The sequence below is a fragment of the Labrus bergylta genome, chromosome 1 (assembly GCF_963930695.1).
Source record: "Labrus bergylta chromosome 1, fLabBer1.1, whole genome shotgun sequence".
Classification (NCBI taxonomy): Eukaryota; Metazoa; Chordata; class Actinopteri; order Labriformes; family Labridae; genus Labrus; species Labrus bergylta.
In genome coordinates this window covers 32,732,147-32,758,719 of record NC_089195.1, presented here as the reverse complement: position 1 = coordinate 32,758,719, position 26,573 = coordinate 32,732,147, and the positions used below count along the sequence as shown (strand labels likewise).

The 26,573-nt window shown below is 42.2% G+C and overlaps 1 protein-coding gene across 1 annotated transcript in view; it reads right to left on the bottom strand.

The window, feature by feature from the left end:
* Positions 1–25,490, bottom strand: part of stx8 (syntaxin 8) — a 46,353-nt gene extending 20,863 nt beyond the window's left edge. Inside the window, exons 1-6 of the mRNA XM_020654155.3 lie at positions 25,371–25,490; positions 22,910–23,009; positions 22,615–22,709; positions 22,077–22,187; positions 17,763–17,893; positions 15,087–15,179 (exon numbers count right to left, since the gene is read on the bottom strand). Coding sequence (XP_020509811.1) covers positions 15,087–15,179; positions 17,763–17,893; positions 22,077–22,187; positions 22,615–22,709; positions 22,910–23,009; positions 25,371–25,387 — 547 coding nt within the window. The 5' untranslated portion in view covers positions 25,388–25,490. The remainder of the gene's footprint in view (positions 1–15,086; positions 15,180–17,762; positions 17,894–22,076; positions 22,188–22,614; positions 22,710–22,909; positions 23,010–25,370) is intronic.
* Positions 25,491–26,573: the final 1,083 nt, after the last annotated feature.

Below are 26,573 nucleotides of genomic sequence, written 5' to 3'. Positions count from 1 at the left end.
AAGAGAGGGTTTTTTCTCCATAAATGTGAAAGAGAAGTGTTGGTGAATCATCTGTGTCACAAACAATTCAGCTTGCAAAAGAAGCAGAGTGGAACTCCCCTTCACTCAAGTCCACAATAACAGGGTGCAGATGGCCTATTGGTTTGGTCTCGCCCCCTTGCACCAAAGCAAAGTCCTCCAAGCGGGGGGCGCAGGTTCAAGTCGGACCTCCGGCTTCTTTACTGCATGTCACTCCCAAAGTTTTTATAGTGTTGTGAAATTATTTTTGCTTTGATTTGGGGCGACAGGAAAAAAAATGCATTGATTGATAAGAAAAAAAATTTGTATCATGAATCAGTTTTTAAAAATCCTGACCAGTATGACACTGCAGATTTGGATTCATCACTTCATTCTGTACTCGATGCGTCCTCATGTTTTTCAGGAACATTTCTTATTGGTTGTCTTTGGAAACAAGTAAACAGGCAGAGAAACTTCTCACTAACTGAACAACTCTGCTAATTGAAATGATCTGAGTCTAATAACTCAACATCCCCTGTAGTGAGCGGAGCTTCCTGGCAGTACGCTGGCTCGCTGGCTCGCTGGCTGTTCTGAATGACTGACTGAGGAGTTATGGAGGACTTTGATCTCCATGCCAGACCCTGTTTCACTCATAATTCACTCACACGCATGGAGACGCATATGCTTCCATGCGCAGACGCTGACACAAACACACGAGTATACACACATCTATGATCATCACACAGGCAGGCACGCTAATGGAGGAAGTCACCCACACACACACACACACACACACACACACTTCCCGGATGTGAGGCGCTTCCGACAAACATTTGTGTCCCGAACTGAAGATGAGTCATCTCTCTAATGTTTAGCCACATGGCTGTTCAGAGAGAGAACAGAAGCAGAACAGAGCGGCACACAACTGTCGACGCGTTTTAATGTGGAAAAGAAAGTTCAGAGCCAGCTGATGTTTATCTGCCAGAGATCAGTGGGGGATGCTGAATATGAAACTTCACAGAGTTGTTGTCCAGTCAGGAAAAAATCTTAGATACGGTGTGATCAATGCTAAGTTTGTGGATTTTGAAAACTATTTCAATATGAACCTGTAGCTCAAAGATCTACTGAGAGCAACTTCTGATGGAGAACTCTCACCTGAGAAGTAGTTTCATAGAAATGTGATGAAAAACTAACTGGTCAAAAAAGACACCTGAAACTCACTACTGAGAAATTCAAGTATTTTTATGTCTGTTTATTAGAGCCAGACCGATATGGGATTTTTGGGACCAATACTGATATTGGGGGATTTAAAAAGTCTTATACCGATAAATCGGCCGATATCTTTTATCTATGTTCGATTTGTAGAGATAGATAAGATATAGATATACACATGTTTACGTTATGTTAGGGTTAGAGCTGATATGTGAACAAGGCAGGGAGGAGGCAGGAGAATCATTCTTGCTCAACAGTATGCTGTTTACCAATCCTGTTTTGATATCGGGATACATCCAATTACATGTAGGATTTATTTAAATGCTAAAAACTTGCCATCACACTCCATATCTTTCTTGTCATGTCCTGCCTCCTGAGCCTCTCCCACCATCTGACAGATAAAACGTCCTGCTGTGAGGGACTCGTGTGAATAGGTAACTCAGGAAGATTTCAGGAGCCGGCTGTCCTGAAGTAAGTCAAGAGTGCATGCGTAAAAAGACAGCTTTCATGACTTTGCGGTGGATGTTGGGTAAATTGCACTCCGTTCAATGAGTCCAGGGCCGATGTTTGGCCAACAGCGCGGCTGAAACAACTTCCCATCCTGAGGAAACAGCCTCCCACGTAGCTTGTGGACAGCTAAGAGTGGTGCAAGGCATAAAGCAAACAGAGGAAATGTGACGCAACCCGACCGCATGCTCTGAAAAAAAGGGCTGGATGCGCAGACACTTAGACTGAACCACATGCATACGCTTGGCTGCACATGTAAGTGAAGTCCTAGTAGCACTCAAACACACACCCCCACACACACCATGAATGAATGACGCACTCACAGACTACAGCCTCTTCATCATACTGTAACTATGAACTATGACACTACAGTACAAGCTGCAGTCACTGAAACAGCTGCATTTTACAGCTGTCATGTGATTACCCAGCTCCTTCAGCTGATGAGCAAAAAAAACAGAAGGTGCTGATTAATTGAGGAGAAGAAGAAACCTCCTCAGAGGAATTAAACAAATTAACAAATCCCGTGTGAGATCTTGTGACTCCGTCTTCACCCGCCCTAAAACTTGGATCGCTCCTTCACCATAACACATCTATCCCACGGAAGAGGGAGCACACACACAGCCATGAATCACTCCCGTATGAAGGTGTAAACACAGAGTTTCACTGAGGATGGTTTCACTGGTGTGTGGCCACTGCCTCTACTGCCCACTAGTGGGGTCACTAGGTGCTGCATGAGGGAGAGCGAGAGAGAGCTTATACTTGTGCCTAATTATCAAGGTATTGTCCAGAGTGCACATGTGAAAACGGCTTAAGTCAATGTTTTATACAGTCTACAGTTTAGTTCCAAATACTTTTTCGGTCAATTTGCAACAAATTAAGCTTTTTTTGCACCATTTTCTCTTCATGATTTAGCAGGTCAATAGATGTTTTTTTAGGGGAACATGTTTTTAAGGCAGGTGATTGGATTGGAAAATCTATTTTTGTCACTGAGGGGCGATTGAGTTTGCAACCGAAGTCCACACAAGCTTTACAAAACTGGGCCCCAAAGAGATTCCCTTACATACAATTTAATCTGCCGTCTGTTCACTGTTTTCAGCTCATTTGTGTAGTCTTGATTTCCAAAAAAGACTTGATAAAAGTATCTACCAAATCAGCCAGTTTAATTAGCAAAGTTTGTCACAGAGACAAGAATCTTCTTTTGCATCTTTTCTAGAGCTGATTTCACACATGCGCTCCTGAAAGGTTCACGACAGCCGACCCCTAAAATTTACCAAAACTGTAATTCGCACTTGGCCCTGACTGAATGAAGTTCCTCCAATCGGATTGGGGGATTCAAACATCAGCTCACCACGACAACAGATACAAAATTCACTCAAGGGCTGTGAGAAAAAGTCCAGGTAAAGACGGGATGAAAATTAGTCCTTTTGCGGCTCATACCTGAAAATTTCAGGAGTTCTGTGCATGTGTGAAAAGCACCATAGCTGTCTTGTTTGCTCTGAGCACTCTTTTTCTCTCATTGGTTTCATCTCCCATCCGTACTCAATGCAAAAATCTCAGACTCCCCTGCTTTAATGTCTTGTGCACAGTATATCCTAAAGGTTAGCCCACCCTCCTGTTTTTGCACTGTGTGTGTGTTTGCCCACTGCCGCAAACTCCATCCCATCTCAGACTGGACGGTGACCTCTGAACTCCTCATGCAGATATATAAACACGGCCCGTGTGCCAGTCACAACCCGACTACATGTGCTGGACATGTGGTGTAGACTATAAGAACAAACACAATGATCTCACACTCAGACAAGGCACTTATACTCTTCAAAACACACACACACACACAAACACGCACAGTGGAGTGGAGGGCTGTGAAGAACAGATGTAAAAAATGTGCACTTGCACACATACATAAACACATAAAAATGCCCGGCAGATGAAGGTGCAATCTTCCTCCCCAAATGTGCTTAAATGGGAACCACGTGCTGGTTTTTGGTTTGAGGCAGACCGGGTAAAGTAAGTCCTTCCACTCATTATGTGGGATGACCCGTGCTACCCCGAGGGCTGAGGGGAGCGCGAGGCAGCTCTCTGCTCGTCGGCCCTTTTGAGCGCGGCCTCCAAACCGGAGCGGTTAGCAATTAAATAAACAGAGGAGGAGATTTGTTCCCCGCTGTCACATGCGTTAGCCAAAAGGAACCTGCGGGGCCAAGCCGGAGTCAGTGGAAGGTACCATTAAATGGCAGGGAATCCTTTTGCCCAGAGCCAAAGGAATTGGCAGCTCAAATTGTAGAGGTTCCCAACCACCAATACCACCGACACATTGCAGCTAATGTGCTTCCCCTGGACAATCTGCCCGCAAAAGCTCTCCGGGGAGGAATTACAGCACAGTATCAACATCAGTTTGCCGTTAAATTGTACACATACCGCAGGTATTAGGCAACGCTCCCCCTCCCCCCCCAAACAAAAAAAAACATAACATAGCTGTGGCTTGGCGGTGCAAACAAAATACACTGAAATCATAACATCCTCCTCTTGAGCAGGTAATCCAGTGAGGTAATGCTGACTGGTAGACTGTGTGTGGGCGTGTGCTAAATGGCCAATGGTAAAGATATTCTCTGTAATTCTCTTCAACAGTAATGGAGAAGTATTTTCCGAATGATTCCTTTTAAGAGCAGCAGTTACAGTCCAGCAGTCATTCAGTTAAAAAATCATTTACTGACGACATCATGGAGTAGTGTTGTCATTTACTTTTAGAGAAGAAAACATGAAGCCTAGCGATGGTGCACACTAGCTTGATGCGTTATAATTACAGTTGTGGCGGCTGTGACTCATTGGTAGAGTCAGTCGTTTCTCAACCAAAAGGTCGAGGGTTCGATCCCTAGCTCACGCAGATACATGTCCGACTTGTCCTTGGGAAAGTCACTTAACCCTAAGTTGCTCCCGCTGCTTCGTTTCCACAAGATATACAAAGATGACTAACCTCTGTAACTTTAAGCGATTAAGCAGGATGCTTGACCCTCTGACTCAACGGTGAGTACGGTGTCAGGAAACCTCACCCCATTGCTAAGGGTTAGCTTGTCACTGTGAGACAACTTTTTCTTCTGCTGCCAGACAATTCCATCGACTTGAGCAGGGGTCCAGATGGTGCAGAACACCAAAATGGTCTATACCACTAATTCTCAAACTGTGGTACGAGTACCACTGGGGGGCGTTTCAGATTTTTTTATATATATAAAAATGTACAAACCAAAAGCTGCGACAGCAAGCAGAGGGTGCAAATATGACAATTTACAATTTTTTTGCACTTCTGGCTCGGTAGGACATTGTGCGGCGGATACGTCGAGCAGCACAGCAGGAACTGAAGTCAACGATAGTGAACCCAGCACAGGTGCTACGTTAGCAACACACGATGCAAAACAGTAAGAAAATCTGACTCCAGTCACATCAAGTTTGGATTCATTTTGGAGTGGCAAAGAGAATAAGCCTAGGACGCAGTGCGTGGTGTGCGGTCAATATCGGGAATAAAATGGCCTCCTGTGTCAACTGTATGTGTAGTTAAATATCCCTACACTACTGTATTCCAATGTTGGTCGTAATGGTGGTACTTGAGGAGCTAAATATTCTGTGGTGTGTTGAGAACCACTGGTCTAGACATCTAAAAAAAAAAAAGGACGCATGTTTCATTCAGGAACTTAAAAATACAGTAAAATACTGTAAACAACAGCTGAATGATGTGAAAGAGTGATGTGTGAGAGATGACTTAGTCAGACTGCTCAAAAAAAGGATTCAAGTTTCAGATAAATAGGGGTTGTTCTGTTTGCAGCATATGTGGACACAGTATCAGAGTCCTAGTAAAGCCCATAATACCAGTAAGAGCCCTCTAATGTCCACTTTGACGTCGTTGAAGAGAGATTACTGAAAGCAATATTAGACCAAAACACACACAGCTCATTAAGTGTTTGTTTCCAAGTGTTATCTCATCCTCTGCTTCAAAGATGACGGTGAGGAGAGAAACAGTGAAATCATACCATCTTGTTTTTTCCCCCTTTTGTTACTAGCGTGTGCGTTTTCAGGGAATATGTACGATTGATAGTTTGTGAAAAAGCTTGCTGCTGCCAGCATGGTGGCTGTGCGTGTTTGTTGGAGGATGGATGGAGTTGGGAGTTGGGAAGGGGAAACAACCTCGCCCTGTCTCTACACAGACGTGTTGTCGGACATCTGGATGTGATCCGGGGTTCTGCAGATGAGCTGAGCAGGACTGACCACACCTCATCGCTGCAACACACTGTGTGCTGTGAATCTCAAGATATCAAAGGGGAGGGGGGGGGACTTGTAAGTACCTCACCTCTAATGATACCTTTAAAGCATAAATTGGGGGATTCTTGCAAATCTCAAAGTAAAAACGGCTACCTGTCACATGCTTCAACATCTTATCAGGTACACGGTCAATACCCCAATACCCCAGCTGCACTCAAAGATGAAGGAAAGGAAGCCCTGAAAGAGGAGAAGGTCAAATTATTTTATGAATTTGGGTAAATGGTGCACTTTTAATACTTTTTAAGGCCTTTTGAAGAAACATTAGCTCCCTTAAACATGCTGAGTCAGGATCATTTGATCCATGGTGCTTTGGGGGCGGATAGTTCTTAATGTACCGATATATCCCTTACACAACAGTTCTGAGAAACATCCAGACATGAGTCACTGTGACGCATGCTATTATGGTAAACTTAGGCGCATTACTCTCAAGCCCAGTAACAAAAAAGCCAATCCAATGTGTTCTGTAGCTTTGCATATTTGCTAAGCCTGCTTACTTTAATTTGTCAACTCGGGGGACAATAAGGTAGGACTGAGATGACACGGTACGTTTTGGCATAATCCAGTCGATACACCATTCGTCTTCTCTCATAACAGCTCTACCTCCTGTGTCTTGAGAATTTCCGTCGCTGGCTTTTTTAATGTGGGGCCTTTTCCAGCTAATACCTGCCGCCAAATCGAGATAAATCAAAGCCATGACCCTGCTACAACGCTTAATGCTTTTAGAGCAGAATGCACGACAGAGGAAACCAGATATGGTGAAGGTCTCCTTCTTGTTATTCATCGATTAAGAAGAAATATGAACACTCTACAAACAGTGAGTCAGGTTTATTATAATCAATGCCTTAAAGGACTACTTTATCTCCATGTTGAAGAATACAATCTATCTTAAGGGTAGAGTCAGTAGCATTGTTCCTTGCAGCTTGAAAACACAAAAATTAATTTGGGCCCCTCCACCCGATCGCTAATCGCTCTCAGAAGCGCACACTCACCGCAGTATGTACATTTACTTCTTGTACCTACACTTCAAGCTACCGCATGCTAACACAAGCTAACCCCCGGTGTATGTCACCTTCCTGTCCAACAGGAAGAAGACCAACTCTGCGTCCAAGGTTGAAAGCTAACAGAAGTTTCACCCTCATTTTGGAACAAGCTTTATCCACTTGGTGTTTCGCCTCTCTATGGTTATATTTTCTCTTCTTTGGCGCTACGGCCACGTCTGTCGTAATCGCTTGTTTGAACCGAGTCCAATCGCTGAATTGTATCCACCATTCCTAGACTCACCGGAGTGCCTTCATTGGCTGGGGGAAACACACCAGCTCCCCGTCCAGAGACATCCCGAGTCAACCCAAACAAAGAAAAACGTCAAAATCCAGTCAGAGGACAGAGTCTCTGCAGAAACCAATCTTTAACTCCAAAGCAAATGCATGTGAAACCAACAAGGGACATCAAATACTTTTTTCTTTTTTTTTTAAAGGTCCAGCAGGTTGCAATTACAGACTGCGATGAAAGTTTTAACCGCCACTCTCTGGGTGTTAAGCAGGGGCATAAAGCCACTGACAGAAACAAAAGAAGACGTGATTGATGAAGTGTCTTGAGATCTTTCTTCAGCATCCAAAAATGTTAATTTCCTTGCCCAGCCCCGAACCGGATTATTCATCACTCGGTGGAGATTGATGTGACTCGATGTCCCTCGCGTCATTGTTAGCCCCCCACTTCTCCACAACTCTATCAGTGTGACACCAACAGAGCTCAGACAGAGATGGATGCCGGGATGGATAGATAGAGAAACAAGCACTTCAGGACCTCGTGATTGATTGTCTCCTGGTTAGGATGTGTCTCAGAGGAGTCTGGCCTGGTGACTTGCGGTGCATCTTCATTTGGCTTTTCGCTGTTCTTTCTCACGTCCACGGCTAAAACCCACTAAATAAAGCTTTCAAGTACAAATTTAGCAGTTCACCTTATGAGATTGTTAGCGACTGATGTAGGATATCTGCCGTCTGGTTGTTTAATGTTTAAAGAATCCATAAAACTCAACCTATATACTCTATATTATAGCCTAATATCCACAAGCTATTAGACATCTGATATATATGTAAAACACAATATCTGTATCACAAATTGGAAATGTAATGTACTACATTATCCATTTATCTGCTCAGAAAATCAATGAGATGCAATTTAATGGTTTTATTATTCTGATATCATCAAGTAGGTCTGGGAAAGTGGCAGAAAAATATGTGGGGAGGCTGGGTAGACAGATAAACTTATTCAAAAACGTGCACTTCACACAGGCATTCTGCAAAATAGGATTCAGTGAATTGAATCTACAAGGTGACTCCGCTGGGATAATGGAGGTAAAGATGATTACAGCCTATAAGGAGGAGCCAACGTTGGTGGTGATAGCACTGCTAAAGTCAGCCATACTCGGCATTTAACAATACACTTGCAGACCAATGTTTAACCTATTGAATAAACCGTGCTCGATTTTGACTGTTTCCAGAGTCGACTATTCTGATTTTAGTTGATGCATCTATTAGACGTTGAAATTAGTGGCCTAGGAACATCCCGAAACACGACAGAAGTTTCATGACATCTTACATGAAAAGCAGATCTAGACTGTTTGCTTTAAAAATATTGTACAATCCACCAATGAGCAAGCAATTGGAAACATTTGGGAAGCAAAACTTTCTTTTGACAGGCAGAAACCTCGAGCAGAACCAGACTCATTGGTGAACACCCATCTGGAGCGATCAGCGAGGCAAGACATGGGACAGAAGGATTTTGCACTGGGACGCTGTTGGACTAGTGGTTAGTTTTCTCACCCATGAAGAAGGCTACAGTCATCAAGCAAGCAACCGGGTTAAAATCTGACCTTTGGCTCTTTTTACAGTACGTCACCCCCCCCCCAAAAAAAGGACTACTTACAGTCGAGGAAGCATTATTGATATGATTCTTTCTTACCTTTCTACCAAACAGTATACTCAGGCCAGATAGAGATCCTTTCTCTCTTCCACAAGTGCTTCCATAATCAATACAAAAGGGTTCTCACAAGGCCTTTAATGTCTTTGTTCAACACATGGACGGGGTGCAACAACAATGCTAAGAATCCGCCTCACAACACTTCTTTTCATTATAATGTAGATACACTTAAAGACGGAGCGATTTACCAAACAGTAACCATTTCGAGCAAAGCCTGTAGTTAGCTTGTGAAAAATGAGACCAACCACTGTGAAAGTGTGGGCATGTCATCCGTCCTTCATCTTTTAAGTTCCCAATAGTTCATAAAGACAAAACACCAGTCAGCCAATCTGGTGGTCACACAGATTGATGAGATGTTTCGCGGCTCATTGCACGCTCGACATTCCTCTGATGACAAAACTCTTTTTGAACATCTCATCATGTCTCTCTGCATATCCACGAACGTCTGGAAAACACTACTCACTACAACCAGGCTAGCCCGTTAGACGAAGCGAATCAAACAATAAATCAATCCACAACTTTCACCACACCGGCTCTGTGCCGAGTTGCCATCATTAGCATGGTTTATTTGCTCGCCGAGCTGTTTCTAAAAGCAGAAGCAGGCAGCGAGGTTCTCTGTGGCAGCGCGCTGATGTCACTGAGCTGCAGCGGTTAGTGCCTCTCTCCTTTCACTCTGCTGTTTATTTGGAAGTCATTAGCGCTGTCCAACCTGGGTCGTATGCATACTGACGCAAAATCCCATCAGTGATCTAATTATTAGCCAGTCCATCATTCCAGCAAAGCCTATTCTATTTCTTTAGCGGCTGGCGGACTACTAGACAGAGCACTTGGAACATAACCTGAGGAATAATCAGGCTGGGTGACAAAGTGCTTCAAAAACACTCCCATTACCAAAAAGGTCATAACTGAGTCACTGCAACAGCTACACATGTGCTCTGCTAAAGGGATCCACGAATGACACATCACATCCCTCAGTGAGAACGCGCATGATAATGGAAACAACATATGGAAAGTGCTGCACCACAAATATAAAAGTTGCAATAAAAATGTTGCTTATTGCAATGACACCTTTCGCTCCTTACTGCCCCCGCTGGCGGTTCCAGGGCTATTAATACATTTATCATGAAGAAATAGATGATTATTTTCTTTGCTAAGGGTCGGTTATATAATCGCTTGCGGTTAATTGTTCATGAATATTTCCTGATGTGCTCTCACCTCAACTTCACAAACAGGAAAACAGGAAAAATTCCAGGTAAATACGGGGTTAAAAAACTGAGCCATTTGTGTTCACACATGCAGCTCACTTTGAACATTTTGGAGAACATTCCAGAGTTTTCATGCATGTATAAAAGCACAAAAGCCATTTTCACATAAGCAGTCGTGAGTCTGGGACAGTGATAGCCTAGCGGTTATGACGCGTGCACCATTTACAGAGGCTATAGTCCAATGTGAAGCGGCCGTGGGTTCGAATCAAATCTCTGCCCTTTGCTGCATGTCATCCCCCCACTCTCTACTCCCAACATTTCTTATCTCTCTTCAGCTGTCCAATCTAATAAAGGCAAAATGGCCCAAAAATATCTCTAAATCAGCAGTCTCAAGTTCCTGACTTGCTGTTCTCAAAATGTTGAGACTATCACACATCATCCAAGTATATCAGTGCTTCAGAGTTCGTGCACACAGTCTATGGTTATGCACCGTCCCAGGGTATGAACGCCATCAACCCCTCCCAATTTCAGGTAAATACAGGGTTGAAAGCTCACCTTGAAAACTTTAGGAACATTTCAGGAGTTTTCTGCATGTGTGAAAGCAACAATACACTTTATCTTAACACTTTTTACAGTTTCAGACAACACACAAGTGCACATGTGGTCAGACATTCTGCAGAACCTCAGAGAGAACCCCCCCCCACTCCTCTTTCTACCTTAAATCTGTTCCAGAAGGTCTCAATCAAAGATGATGGTCTGCTTCTCTCTTGTTGCTATTAGTTTGATCTCAGTCGAGATTGGAGGTGCATGGCAACACCAAGCAACCCAAAAAACAATGACCAAAAAGCGGGGGGTAAAGGGATGAGGCATTGGAGACCATGGAGGTGAGAATTTAAAGCCGTTTTCATGTATGCACTCCTGAAAATATCTAGATCCTTTCTGGAGATTCTCCTGACCTGGCTGTTTACATATTCTCCTCACAGCGGTAGACGATATACAAGTGAGACCGACACAAACCTTTGCAATCCCTTTCAAAAAGGATTAACTTGAACAAGCTAGCCACTGTCTGTCACTATCAAATTCAGGATATTGACTTTGGACTGACGTCACTGGTCCCGGCCACACTCGGAGAAATATCCACACTAATAAAGTGAAATGAATGTTGATGTTTCTCGTTGGGATGGGAGACTACTGCTGGGCTGATGCAAGTCATTCCAGTCGGTGTGCGACGGACAATCTTCTGCATCATTTGGATTGGAAATGAAAATATATTATACCAATGGTCGCTAAAGAAGTCACGTTAGAAATATGAAAACACGAGATGACGGCACATCGTTGTGACTCATTTGAACACACTAAAAATAACGACTGAGATTCTCGTTTTGTTATGACTGGCAAGCAAAATGAGGAAAGTGTTCAGCATGCAATGAATTAATATTATGAGCCATAAAGCACAGACTGGGATTGAGGTAATCTGTCTGCTTACTCGTTTTCTATATTTCAGTCCATTCTGACTCAGTTAAGATATGACGGGGGGAGGGGGAGGGGGGGAACTCAGGGGCCTTGGGTTCATCTCTAAACCTCTGAAAAAAGGGGTCGTCTTCCTTGCTGACCTCAGCTGGATTTGTTTCCCTTAAAGGAAATGACTGCAACCTCCACTGCACTTGGGTCATGAGCTAGACGAGGAGCAGCCAAACTACAAAGAGCTTAATCTATTTATAGGAAAACACCGCTCCAGTACAGTGATCAGGGGGGGGAAAGGAACCCTACAAGACAGAGAGACGGTCGGACGCCAAGGTTACCCGCCAACTGTCCACTTCAACAAGAAGCATGCCCGTTCCCCTGCTTTCTCATTTAAATCCATTTCACTCCACAAACACATTGAACTAGCCCATTACTTTTTAGGTTGAGATCAAATACTTGGAAGTAGTAGTAGAAGTACTTACCCAGAAAACATTTTTTTATTTTTCATATTCCACTTACTGGGTCAAATTAAGAAATGATGGCGTAGAATATCTGCAGATTTTAAAGGTTTATTTTTTTTGGCTTTTTGTGCATTTAATGTAGAGACAGGACAGTGGATAGAGTTGGAGGGCTACAGCCTCCATACATGTGGTGCGCGCACTAACCACTGCACCACGAGCTCCCCATATCTGCAGATTTTAGTATCAAAATATAAAGCTCAAGCATGTAAAAGCTACACTCCAAACAAGGCGCTGCGTCGCTCACAGGCAGTTAGGATAGTCCAATAGGAGGAAATAGATTCAGGCTGATTTTTTCTCTGACGCTCGCTGGCGTCGCGTGCAGACCACATTTTGAATGTAGATGTAATGTAACGCCCAAGAATCCAAAAATAGCGGACGAACAGTCACATGTATGTAGCGTAACAATCAACATCTGCATGCACGATGAATCCTCATTCCCCGCACCCTGCCAGAGAGTAAGAAAAGAGGGAATCTCCCATTACTCAGCGAGAGAGGATTCAGAGGAGACACAGAGAAATGGAACATGTAGGTTATAAAATAAAGGACTGTTGTAAAGAGGAATCAGAGAACAGGGAGTGTGTTGAGAGACAGGCGAGCAGCACAAAGGAAAGAAACACAGGTAGGCCCGAGAACCCTAGAGGGCCCTGTGAATCATCGTCGGATGTCAGCGGGCCACATGACGCTGAAGCTCGGGCCGTAAATTGTGGAGGAAGATCCATGTGGAAAGTCTATTTCTCTGATTTATCAGCCGACCGCATGAACACAGGGACCGGTATGCAACAAGATATTTGTTGTAATAAATACACGAGCATGCTGGGTACAAAACTGAGCATTAAAAAAGCAAACAGTGATGCCAAACAAAATGACTTCCTTACTAAAAAAAAAAGGTGTGCTGGTTTTCATCTTATTTGTTCAGTTTTCATTTTAAAATCACAAGGTTTTCACGACACTCACACGTGGCAGAGATCATTTAAAGTCGCAGAAGTTGAGATTTTGGCTCGCATCAAATGAACATTGAGGTTTCATGTTGGGTGGTAACACAAAAAGTTGTGACAAGAAGTCATTGTTCCCCGGGCCAAAGTGATTTGCCGTCTGCAGGAAAACTGGTGTAATGCTCCCTTACATGTCCCTCATCAGCCGATCAGGTTCATATCAGTGGAAACAATGACATGTTGCAGCTTTAGAGAGAGAGAGAGAGCAGTATCAGGAGAGCGGCATCCAACAATCATATTTCTTTTTTTTCCTCTCTCTTTGCTTATCCCATCAGAGTCCACCAAACATCTGACAACTCTTCCCAGCAGAAAGGGAAGGTCGTTTGTTTTCCGCGCCAAGATCCCTCAGTTATACAACTTCTGAACTTGTCTGGGTAGAACTGTTCAGACAGGATATTACAGAATACTTTAAACGCCTTCTTTTTCTGACTGCAAGACGGTCATCAGGGAAGAAACAGACAATATCTGCCTTTGCTGAGAGAGAGAGAGAGAGAGAGAGAGAGAGAGAGAGAGAGAGAGAGAGAGAGAGACAGTAGCCCTTTTCAGACTGCTTTGTTTTTGCGCAAAAATGCCGTTAATAAGCTCAGCAGTCATCACGTCTTTGTACGTTCATATCGATTCTGTGACGGCGTAATATTGGTGTTCAAGTCTGTGAATTCATGCTGTGTTTTGTAATGCAGAAACACAGCACAGTGGGGGATTCACATACACACACAGTCAGACATGCACACACACACACAGCGCTGTGCTCCCTGCTGAAACATCTTTGTTTTCATGAGATTAGTGCGATGGCAGTTGAAGCAAACAAGCACTGGTGTTAACTGGACTTTCTACATTGAAACACATACATACACAGTTTCTCTCCCACTATGTTGACGAGCAGAGACGCCTGAATGGACTAGGGGGGTCACTGCTGCTTCATTCAACACGCCAACGACCCCGCCAACATCGACGGTTTAGGATGAGATCGGTGGCTCCTTTCCTGCATGTCATTCCCCACTCTCTCTCTCTCCCTGGTTTCCGACTCTATCCACTGTCCTATCTCTCAATTAAAGGCACAAAAAGCCCAAAAATAAATCTAAAAAAAGAAACCAAAAGGCCTTTGCAGAGGGATGGCGAAAAAATGTTCACAATGGGCTCCCCAAAAACAGAAGATGAACCCACTCCGATCAAAAAGTCTTTGACAAAGACACCAAACCCCTCTCCACAGAGTCGTTCATCTTTAACACTCCTGAGTGATCGCTGTGGGCGAAAATATCCACTCCACTCTCCAGTTTCTGACCTGGGAATCTCTCTCCCAAGCTTGTCAGAGAAGATGCTAACACACATGTTTACGTGTCCTCAGTGTGAACATTGGAAATAGTGGTCTTGATTTAATTTAAAAAAGGATAGGACTACATGTGTACATCCTCTTTGTAAGGTGACACTCTGCTAACTGCTTTGGGCTGGTGAAAGTGATGCATTAATGGATCTAATTGTTCACCCAGTTGAGAGATGATCATCCCAAAGTCCTGAGTGTCAAGTAGCACCAGTCTGAGGTAATGTACTCCGCTCCGCCGGGCGTGTTGTACCTGTGATGAAAGCTTTTTATGCTCTGATGAGAGGCCCAAAATAACCCAAAAAGCACCATTATCTCTGAGCAGATCTGATTCCAGAAACCAAAACTCTTCAGATTGTTTTTGGGGTTTTTTTTAAGTAAGAAAAAAAGGGAGAGAGAGAGAGAGAGAGAGAGAGAGAAAGAGAGAGAGGTCACAGACGTCCTGACCTGAATGTGAGGTCAGTTTCTCTGACAGTGGACGTGCGAGGGCGTCTGCTTTTATACTGCCCTGTGTGTAATGTGTCTGGAATTTTTTTTTCCTGACGAACATGTACGGGACACACATGCCAGTTTTTAACTCTACCATTCTGTTCATCCAGCTCGTTGCCAATCTCCTGGCCCATCATCTTTTGCCGGCTGATGACGGCGGCTAGTGCGTCCAAGCCCGCATCCTGAGCTGTGAAGAGAGAGGAAAGAAACATTAATAATATAATAAACTAGAGTTTCTCACTATACCAGAATCATAAATGTCGATAGGATACAAGTACAAATCTTCAATACCAAAACAAGAGGTGTCGAAAAAGTATATAAATGTTGACAACCTCACTATAGGCTGGAGCGCAAGGACGCTAACTTACCGTAATTGAACTGAAATGTTTTTTTTTTGGTTTTAAAAAGTTCAGCATTCGGATGAAAAACACACAGATCTGCAAAAAGCAACTCGAAGCGCTGTAGTGTACATGCCAGGCCAGTAGTTGGCGGTGTGACTTCCTTGTAAAACAAGAGGAACTTGCAAACATAATGTTCCTTCTACAGAGCCGTGAGTTGTTCACATAGACTGTAAATATGAATGTTTGAAGCCTGAGTGACGTCACTCATCTGTTCCTGCAGGGGGCTCTGGAGGCTCATCAGCAGCAGCCTCCATGTTGGAAATCCTGTCTCAGTCTAACTTTAACGACAGGCTGAGAGCTGAGGCGGGTTTTAAGACCCCTGACAAAATGTTACATCACGCCCACCTGTCAATCATGTCAGCTACGCACCTAACTATGGATAACACGTATCATTCATAAAATCAAAAAGGATGCGTTGTTATAAAAAATTACTAATCAGACCCATTTCTTTTCTATGAACATTCTGCTGTAGAAACAGCTTTTTTATAATGGGAGTGCATGTGACTTCCCAGGCTCTTGGAACCAGGCAAGGTGTAGATGCTACTCCAAGTGACCCTGAACTACAAAGCGAGTACGTTTCAGGGAATGTTGACTGGGAACAACCAGCACAAACAGAACCTGGGGGTCCACCATTGTGGTTGTAACTGAACTTCTCGCACATGGCTAATACCTGGAACCGAATGTGCCTGAAGTCTCAGTTTTCAGAAAAACAGCATATTTCCAATTTAAGGCGAAGGAAAACTGTGCAGTTTTTCAGAGCTTGCACCCAACAAGGAGTTGTTGTTAAAACAAAAGCAAAGACAAAACAAAAGGTTCGGGTTTCCAGCTAGAATCGTTGTCGTGTAAATGTGGCCACAGACAAAAAAAGGAAACATTCTCTAAGAGAGCTCCAGGATTAAGCAATGCCCGAGACAACACAGATCAAAAAGGGGTATCATATATGCAGAGTAATCTGTGGTATGTCCAATAACGCCAAGTTATAAGACGAACAATGAAGAAATCCTTCGATCCCGTCTGGAAAGAAGAAGGAAGCTGTAACAGTTTACTGAATGTGTGATTTAATGAGGCAACTATTCAGTAAAAAGGGAATGACAGGCTGTTGGGGTCCAGCTCGCAGCTCAGGGTGCCACATGTGAGTCATTCAGTACTTTACCCCACTCAGCCTCACTCCTGTTATTATAAGTGCAGCAGGCCGAGAGTGAGGAGGAAACGGCGAGGCTGAAAAAAAAAGTAAAGAACAGGAGAGGAAAGAAAAATAGTAAACTAAAGAACAGATTCGGCCTCTGTAGGTTTTGACACTCTTTACCACAGGATTTTCTTATGACCGCACGTTCAGAAGCTCCACATTACCCAACTCGACCAGATATCCCAAGGGGGACAAGAAACCTCCATGTGGTTTGGTTTTGACTGTCGAAGCAGGAATCTCTGATCCCCATTTGACAATAAGCAGAGCCGTAATGGAGACACAGCAGTCTAGTGTCAGATGTGGACTAGAGGTTCATGTCACGACAGAACCAATCAGGGAAAGTTTAAAGTGGTGAACTATAATAATCAACATGTTAGCATAAATCAGCATATTAGTCCATATTAGTCCCCCTGCGGGGCCAGTATGTCCTCCTAACTTTAGATTCTGGTCCTGAATGCTCTGGATTTGTTTGGACCAGAGAAGGTAGGCGCTTTTAAGGCGACCCCCACAAGGCCGTTTTGGAAGCCCCTCGGTTTGTCAGATATGAGAGCAGTTATCAGGTCAACAGGTGTTGCAGTGATGGAAGCAGTCAAGGGAAGTGGTTCAGATAGAAGTGATTGTACCCGACCTAAAAAGCCTCTGCATGTTTCTAATAAGCTCCACGAGCAGAAACGTGCTCAAACTAGGATCAATATTGGAGATGCTTTTGAAAAATGGAGAGAGGTTAGAACACAGAAAGGTTTACAGACCCATGCAGAGCTGGATAAACACTGAAGCTTCAGAGTCCACCACATGGTGACCTGAGTGAGCATCGACTCTAGAGAGGAGGGGGCGGGGGGGGACAGCTCTCTACAATGTTTAGAATTTGGACTGCAGTACCCGTTTTAAGCACTAGATGTCAGAGTTACATATCGCTCCTTTAATTGTGGGAAAGCCACAATCAGGATGATGATTAATCTTTGATCGAGTGCGCACCACTTAAGGGACTGTTGCTGTGTATGAATGTATCTTTATACTAATTTCAAGAGAAAATCATGAAAGACAACTCAACATAATGTTATTTAAATAAAGGTCAGAGGTGACTTTGAAAACCTCACCAGTCTGTTTGGTGTCCCACAGGGCAGCTGCCACCACGAAGTCAGAAAAGCAAAATATATAAAGAATCTCATTAATGTGTATTTACCTTCAATGATTCTTTGTTGATGCTGTTTGATCTCTCCAAAGCCCAGCCCTCTGGTCTCGTCCGTCTCGTTGATCAGCCAGGGGTTTGCTGCGTCTCGACTTCCTCCCGCACCTTCAGCCATCAATGTATATCTGTAAAACAAAATCATGATAACAGTATAAACTTTCTTAACTGTTTCCGGAATAAATCAAAAAATGTGTATTCAAGACATGAAAAAAAAAATGAAAAATCAGAACCATGGCTTTCAAAGTATTCAAGACAACTCGGGAAACGGTGCACTGAGACTGAGGGTAAAACCAAGTGACCCTTTTCCCGTCAATCACCAATTCAGCACATAAGAGAAATGTTTTAGATTCAATACTACAAAATATCAAACAAAAACCTGTTTTGATACCAGGGCATACAAATTTAAGTCCAATGCACGGAGGGCAAATTGGAAAAAGTGACATTGCCATATCTTAACTTTATAAAATGAAGGAACTTCTTTCTTTAGTTACCAAAATTGCAACAACAAAAAACTCATGCATACTTCTCTAAAATGCACAAAACCATTGTGAACGTTTCGGCAATGAAATGTCGCCAATGCAAAAATTAACAAATCTCGAGTTCTTTTGCCGTCTCATGAAGACACAAAAGTTGCATCTCTTGCAAACAGACCCAAGAGGAGCCAGGAGAGATGAGACTCCTGGCTAAAATGCAGAAATATGTTAGCAGCATGTCAGTGTATTCATGCAATTTAGACCGAGTGCAGTAGTTTTCTTGCAATTTTTGCTAACCATGAACAGGTAAATCTGTCAACTTCATTCCTGCATGAGAAATAAATACGACTTCTTTAATCTCAGCCAGACTCTCAGTGTGACGATGACTGCTTCAAGCTGTTACTGAGGTGGTAAGTCGAGCATTGTGAGACCACTCACAGAGCGGCCAAGCTGAGGCTGATACCATCAGAGACGCAGGTGAGACGGGGCATCGGGGGTCTAATCTCTCTGACATGTTTGATTACTAGGAGACCGTGTGCCAGCCCCTCCACTTCCTCCGTGCCGTTGCCCAGTGTGTGAAGATCCAATTAACCAGTCAGTGGGGAGCGCCAAAACCAGTCAGGCACATCTCTTGAACTAGACTGCCGCCATCGCAACCCGAGCGCCCATGCCCCTGACTGAATGACTCGGACAGGCGAGATTTAACTAATTACAACTATTTCCAGAGCAATCAGACACAAAGGAGAGGTTAGTGAATAAAGGAGGACAGGTGGGTCTGAGGGGTATGAGGGGTGACGGGGTGAGCTGAGCCTTCAAAATGTAGGCGCCATGTCCTTCTTTTGCTTAAGTCTGAAATGGAGATGCTGAGAATGTATTGTTTCAGGGATAGATTAAAGTCCCCTCTGTAACCTCTTTCCCTTTTCTTCTACCCAAAAGTTCTCACAAAAAAAAAAAAAAGAGCGGCTTAGATTATCCAGGCATGGCCAATCCGCCCCCCTCCCACATTCTGTCCTTAAGAGACCACACAGTGGGAATGGGTTCTTCCCACAAATCCAAATGACCCACCACATATCACTATTAAAGTTAGGTCTCACTGAGCAAACTTAAAAAAAAAAAAAAAAAAAACCCAGACCACATGATTACAGTTTGCTGAGCTAATTTATTAGAAAAAGTCGTTTTTACAGGGCCTTTTATGTAATTGGGTGTGTGGTCTTTAAAAAGATGAAAGCCTGTGCAAAGCAGCGCTAAGTAGTTTAGTCCCCAAACCAAAGCTTGTGAAAGACACCACAGAGAGGCAGTCTGTCAAGGCATCAATAAAAAACGGCTCTTGAAATTCGACGAATATGGTTTAACAGTTCTGATTGGTTTCTCTCTGCTGTCCAATTCAGTGGCTCCTCAAAACTTTGGCCACAAAGTCGACATACTAAACTGGACAGAGCTGAGTTTTTTTTTTTTTTTTTTTCACGACTTGCGGAAAATTAAGGCAATAGAGAAGTGCAAAAAAAATAAACTGCAGTTCCTTGAGTGTCCACTTGAGGCTGGCTTTGAAAGCCCCACAACGTGCATACACACCAATATGACAATGTCCGTTTTGACAGCAGAAATAACATGTTTACAGCCTGGTGGTCATAAAGTGAATTTGGTCAGAATAGTTGATGTCTTTATTGGCTTTGATTTCATGAAGGATAAGAGTTATGCATAATTAGGGGCGTGGCCCTAAGCAACAATGCAAGGAGGCGTGTGTCCCATCTCATCTCGACTGCTTTGTCTGTTTCTAAGGCTGAAAGCAAGGAAACCATTTTCCAATATGGCAACCGCCATCATTGGGCCTCAAAATTCCTCCAGAGTAACCAATGGGTGATGTCACAGAGACTACGTCCATGTGCATACACACTCTATGTTAACCTGTTGGTCAATGTCATTAAACAGTAGAGATGGGTACGGAGAACTGGTATTTTCTTTGGTACCAGTACATGATGGGTCAGTACCAAAATGAACGTTGAGCTCATTGTTGCTCCTGTTGATATTCCCTTTTGTTTAATGCACAACTTTCCATAAGTGCTGCTGTCAGCAAAAACAGCAGACCATCACTTAATCATAGCCTACTGTTTGTTTTCTGTTGAAGAGTCTAATGAACAAGTTTGGATTCAGAAGCTGCGGCTAGATTTTTTGAAGGTGAAAACATAAAGACATCACACAAAAGATTTTTTAGTTTACGTTTCAAGGAGACATTTGTAATTTAAAATGACTTTTAGTTGATTCACTAAGGAAACAAACCATTTCTAACATGCTCCCCAGACAGTTTACACCAAATAATGAAGAGTGGTATCGGAAAGTAACGTTATTGATGAGCAGCATTGACAGATTAATTGTAAGATACCACCAGGTTAGGGTCTCTCTCAAGAACATTTCGATCACCAAACATTTATTTTCCTTATTTTTTAAACTTTTCCTGCTCCATTTTATAGTTATGATTTCATCTTGAGTCCTCTCGTGTCTTTCCTTTTTTCTGTCTTCCTGCTCATCAGGCACATTTTTACCGTCTGATAAAAACAACCAGCTGCACAAAAACAATCCAAACATTCACATTAGAGGGTTCATATTGAACATGAAGATTTATAAAACACACAGTAACCCATGAGGAGGTAACAACATGATCCCATTTCCTCCTCCTGTCCAAGCAAATATCAGCGGGGCCAACACCGGGTCAAACTTTTCACAGAGTAATGACTGTATGCTGCTGTTATGTTGTCAAAGCTGTCACATCGGCGTAAAATCAGACGATGAGGAGGATATACGCTGTGACGTCCAGCTCTTTGATTAAGTCCACGAGTGGAGGAATAATTGCTCTGTGGAGAGTCGGACACTGAAGAGTCACACCTTCCACCCGTGTTCATCAGGACGCACACACATGATTTTTAAACTTTCGATACCATGGCAACAAAATGACATCTCCAAGGAATCCAGTATCGGGTAATGTCTTGTTTGTGTTGCCAATAAAACTCAAACTTTCTAAATTGCACAAGTATGTTGACAATGTGTTGAGCAATTTGGAGAGCTCTCTCTCTCTCTCTCTCTCTCTCTCTCTCTCTCTCTCTCAAACTTTGATAATTTCAACCATTAAAAAAAACATGCAATCAAAAATATCAAACATTTTGACAGCCTTAACCATCATACAGTCAAATGTGTGTGTGTGTGTGTGTGTGTGTGTGTGTGTGTGTGTGTGTGTGTGTGTGTGTGTGTGTGTGTGTGTGTGTGTGTGTGTGTGTGTGTGTGTGTGTGTTCATTCCGGGAGGTGCCAAATGTGTGATCAACAGTGCAAAACCAGCGATTCTCCTAATGAAGAAGAATTAAGAGACAAAGTGGAGCGGCCTGTCAGAATGTCAGACGGGCTGACTTCCTCTCGCGTGATGAGGTCACGGCACATGGGTCATAAACGGATGTACAAAGACTTCAGTGACTGCTGACATACCATCAAAAGACCAGAGGGAAAAGAGCCCGTGACCTCTGTGGTCCAAGGGCACAAGACAAGAGGATGAGGTTTCATTATTTTAATTGGGGAAAGAGAATTAATAAATCTTTGACTGAGAGAGGAAAATCCAGGAATGAAAAGTGGCATGTTCTGTGAATCGAGCAAATCAACAAGAAATAATAAAAGCTGGTTTAACAAATCGGCAGCACTGTCTCTGGTTAGTGTTCAAAGTATTCCGACATGTCTCTTGTGTACCTTCTAAAATGTAAGACCTCTAACAAATACACATCAGGTGATTTTAAGATATTGTTGACCTTGAATGCAACATTTGTTTTAAGGACCGGCGGGGGGACCCTGTTTTACCTGGAGGGCTCGGACTCTGTGACGTCTCCCTTGAAGGAGGCATTGAGCTGCCTGTCTCTGGTGAGCAGGTCGTCAATGAGGTTCTGCCTCCTATCCGCTTCTGACTGCATGCTGATGAGGCCGCGTTAAGGTCAAACTAAAGGTCAACTTTACTTTAACATAAGAAGAAGAAGATGGCTGATCAACATGAGTCTTGTTCTGCTCGAGGTTGGATCTTTGAATTGGTGCTGTACAAATAAAGATTGTTTGATAATGGCGCTGACTGAGCCCACACTTTGCAACTTTTATCAGGGAACACTAAGACAAATTATTGAGTGTCAACTTGTGAACTGTCCTGAGTTCATCCCTGTGCTATATTGATTATTTATACTTCTTCGGTCTGAAATTAAGTCAGTGAAGTTTCTACCTATACTTGGCAGTTCAGACAGACTCTTTCCAAAACACTCTAATGCCCTCTACAGGACAAAAGCTGCTACTACAACAAGGAAAACCCTCATCGTCATGTCCTGACTTCCACTGTGTCAGAGCATAAGGATACATGCGGCGAGATGACGACGCTCGCAACACACCATCTTTGAGCTGGCCGATATTTTGTTTGAGCTTCTGCAGCGATGCCCGAAGTGTCATGTTGATCTGCAGGAAAAGACAGAACAGAAAACCTTTATTGACATCGCACACATCCAAAAAAGTTATCAAAAATTGGATAAAAGAGGTGGATAAAAATGTAGATGTAGATTTAAAAGAAGGTAGTGAAGATACTGACACAAACAAATAACTAGAGAGACTCGACATTTTCACCAAAACCCCTTTCCCTTGTGGCTATAACCCCTTACCTTTGCTGGGTTTCCCCCCGTTCTCTGCTGCCTGTTCCGTTCATGGATGTTTTCGGCAATTTCCTGTGCCAAGCGACAAGTGGCATCATAGTCCTGTAACCTAGAGATGGATGAATGGGAAAGAAGTGTCACAATAATTCACCTAACGTCACTGAGTCAGGACAATCAGCCCACCTCAGATAAAGTGCTGAGCAACAGAGAGAGACTCATGTTTAATAACAGGATTTATGTGGTGTGAAACACAGCAGACAACCATGACCAGTCCCTGGATATGTGCACAGTGAAGACAGTAGACTTATTAAATCTTCATACACCCCCATAAGCCTTTTCCTTTTGACCACTGACAGGTGGAGTGAAAAACACTGATTATCTCTTTACCGTGGTTCCTGTCGGTCAGTGTTCGGGATATGTCCTTGAAGTTGGTGTGTTGGAAGCAGGGAAATGGCCATGGGTAAAGAGGTAAGCGACCAAATTGTGATGGAGAGGCAACAAAGTCAGAGCATGTCCAAAACTGTAGCTCTTGTGTGTTGTGTCTTGTTGGTGTGTTGCCGGTCTGCAGTGGTCACTACAGACCAAAAGACCGGCACCATGTGGTGTAATCCAATCAGAGAGCAACTGGACTTAAAATTGTTGAAATAGTTCATGTTGGTTCTGATAGAGAAGGTCAGAACACACAGGTGAATGCAGTTTTTTTAAATACAGAGTTGCATAGCCGCAGGCCGGTCAAGACCCATGCTGACCCCTGTCGCAAGCATCAGAGCTGGACCACGGACGTAGGCTAATTAATAGAGTCTCTGCACTTGTTGGCCTTCAATCTTTATCAGGGCAGGACCAAAACTGCCCTGGAAAGAAGGTCGTCTACAGGATGTAGGTACACTAATATGAATTACATATCAGGAATACATCACTTTACAATTCAGGACGAGTATTGTTTTGATTGATTGATCGATTAAATTCATTTCAGACATATCAAATAAAATCAAACATATCAAAAATACAAAACAAAATGAAAAGCACAAAATTACAATAATGTTTAAATTATTTCACAAAAAAAGAAAAAGAAAAAGCAAATTACACATATTCAATTGAAATGCCTGAAAAGGAGTAGGAAGAAGTATAAAACTTATATAATCCTTTTCCACAGCTCAATAATTAATATTTATTAAATTAAATTAACTTCCTGTGTTCCTTCTCTATATATACAATCTATCTATATACAATATTTATGATACTATATTTGATATTTACAATCCAATGATTTTCCATACATACATACAACTTGATATACTATGATTTCTTTATAATTTATATATTTATACAATCCATATATCTATATATATATATATATATATATATATACACATATCTATTTGTACAATTTGATGTACTATATTTACATTTTATATATGTATACAATCCTTATATCTTTACAGTTTGGTACAGTATGTTTACAATTATACATTTAATACAATCTATATCTATATATACAATTTGATATAGGCTACTATATGTACAATTTACATATACTGTATATAATACACATTAACATACACCTGTGTATACAAAACTTGTAAACCCAATTATTATTATTGTTATTATATTTATTTTATTATTATTAATTATTATTTTTATTATTATTTTTTTTGTATTATTATTATTTTTATTATTATTATTATTATTATTATTATTATTATTAATTATTATTTTATTTTTTTTTAATTTTTTATTTTTTTATTATTATTATTATTTTATTTTTAATTATTATTATTATTATTATTATTATTATTATTATTTTAATTATTATTTGTTTTTCTTAAAGCTCTCCCTCCTCCCTGTACCTTTTGAAAAGTATTGTAGTATGTGGCAGTATTGGAGTAATATTTGACCAGCAGTATTTACACTCACAAACACAATATTGTCTAAAAAGTCACCTGAGGGATGAATGAGGAAGTTTTCAGACACAATGACACAAAACAAACTCATATTCTGATTAAAACTGTTGTGTGTATTTAGTGTGTCCACCTCTGAACAGCTTTGTTTTCAGGTAAATATATCATCAAGTGTGTAAAAATGACCTGGAGCTGAAGTTCACTATGAGCTTCTCTAAAATGTTTCAGTGTGTTGATCTTCAGCTTAACAACCATCATGTGACACTTTAGCATCTCTCTTTTCCTCTTTCGTTTCTCCTTCCTGCTCCCAAAGTTCACAACAAACGATGCCTCAGAATAAATCTCCTCGACCTCATCCATAACCGCTACACTACAATGAATAACACCTGAACAGACTCATTTGTAGAAAGGTTTTAAAGGAATATTAGACTCTTTGTTTTTAGCTAACAGCTAGCCCTGCAGCTAACAGGATGCAGATAGATTATGTGACTTTTTAGGTTTAATAACGTGATAAACTGAAGTTAAAAACACAGAAGGAGTTATTAATTGTAGCCTCTGATCAAATAACTCACCAGGGGTCCTGAGACATTGTGATAAAAGTGAGCTACGAAGAAGAAAATCCACGTAGTTTGAACCATCCGGCAGTAATCACCAGCGAACTGTTTCTTGTTTGTGTGTGACGTCACTACGGCAACGCGAGAGGTGCTGGAGTCGCGTTTTTTTTTTTTGACGTTCCTAGAAAGGCTATAATGATTAGTCATTAGTGAATAACAATCCAGTTAGCATTGTTCTTATGTCATAATAGTCAAAACACTTGCATGCTTACTTTTTATAACCCACATGGAGCCAAATTTCCCATTAAAAACTTACAGTAGGGGAGACTGGGGTCAACAGTAACACTTTTCACATATTCCATCCACCGTAACTCAATCAATCAATCATTATTTGTATAGTGTCGATTCATAACAACTGTTATCACTTTACAAAAGAGCATATGGGATAATATGCAGGAAGGATTTCTCGCGTTCCTGTTGTCCACACTTCCTTGCCGCTGAGGTGGAGGTCGTAACAGGCCATACATGAAAGAGGATGGAGGTTGTTTTTTTAAGGGATTTTTAGTGTTAAACAAATACTCAGTGTAAGTATCATTGTAAAAGAAATGTGACTTGGTACGTAAGTCATTGTCTCAGTATGTTTGTCTGGCACGCTAACATTCATGTGGATAAAAGATACGTTGGTTATTCATAATGACTCCGAGTCAATTAAACTACAATTTCAACCGATATGTTGTACTTAACGGCAACACTAACTGGTGATTAAAAAAAGGAAATGCAGAACCCTTCAATAGTCAGAATGCACCACATATTCAATGTGACATCACGCTTAGGAAGAAAAGTGTGAAAGAATGTATTTTTCAACACACCTGATGTCATCAGCTTGATTCTTAAGGCCCTGACACACCAAGCAGACAGGCAGAGAACAAGTGGGGACCAAGGCCGTCTGTGGCGTCGCCTCACGTCTTGGCCAAAAAGTTGCACTTGAACACATCGCAGAGACTCCAGCCAATCACCACGTACGTTCTGCACACGAGTGAGAGGAAATGACTCTCCATGCCAGCAGGGGGCGGTAGCTCATTGTTATGATACGAGAAGACCATTTTCACATCGCTGTCGCTCACCACTCGTATCATAGGTAGCCTACTAATGGAGAATAATGCCTGATAAAAAGTTGAAAATGGCGCTGGCGTTGTCGGCTCTTGATCTTTTAGTGGAAAA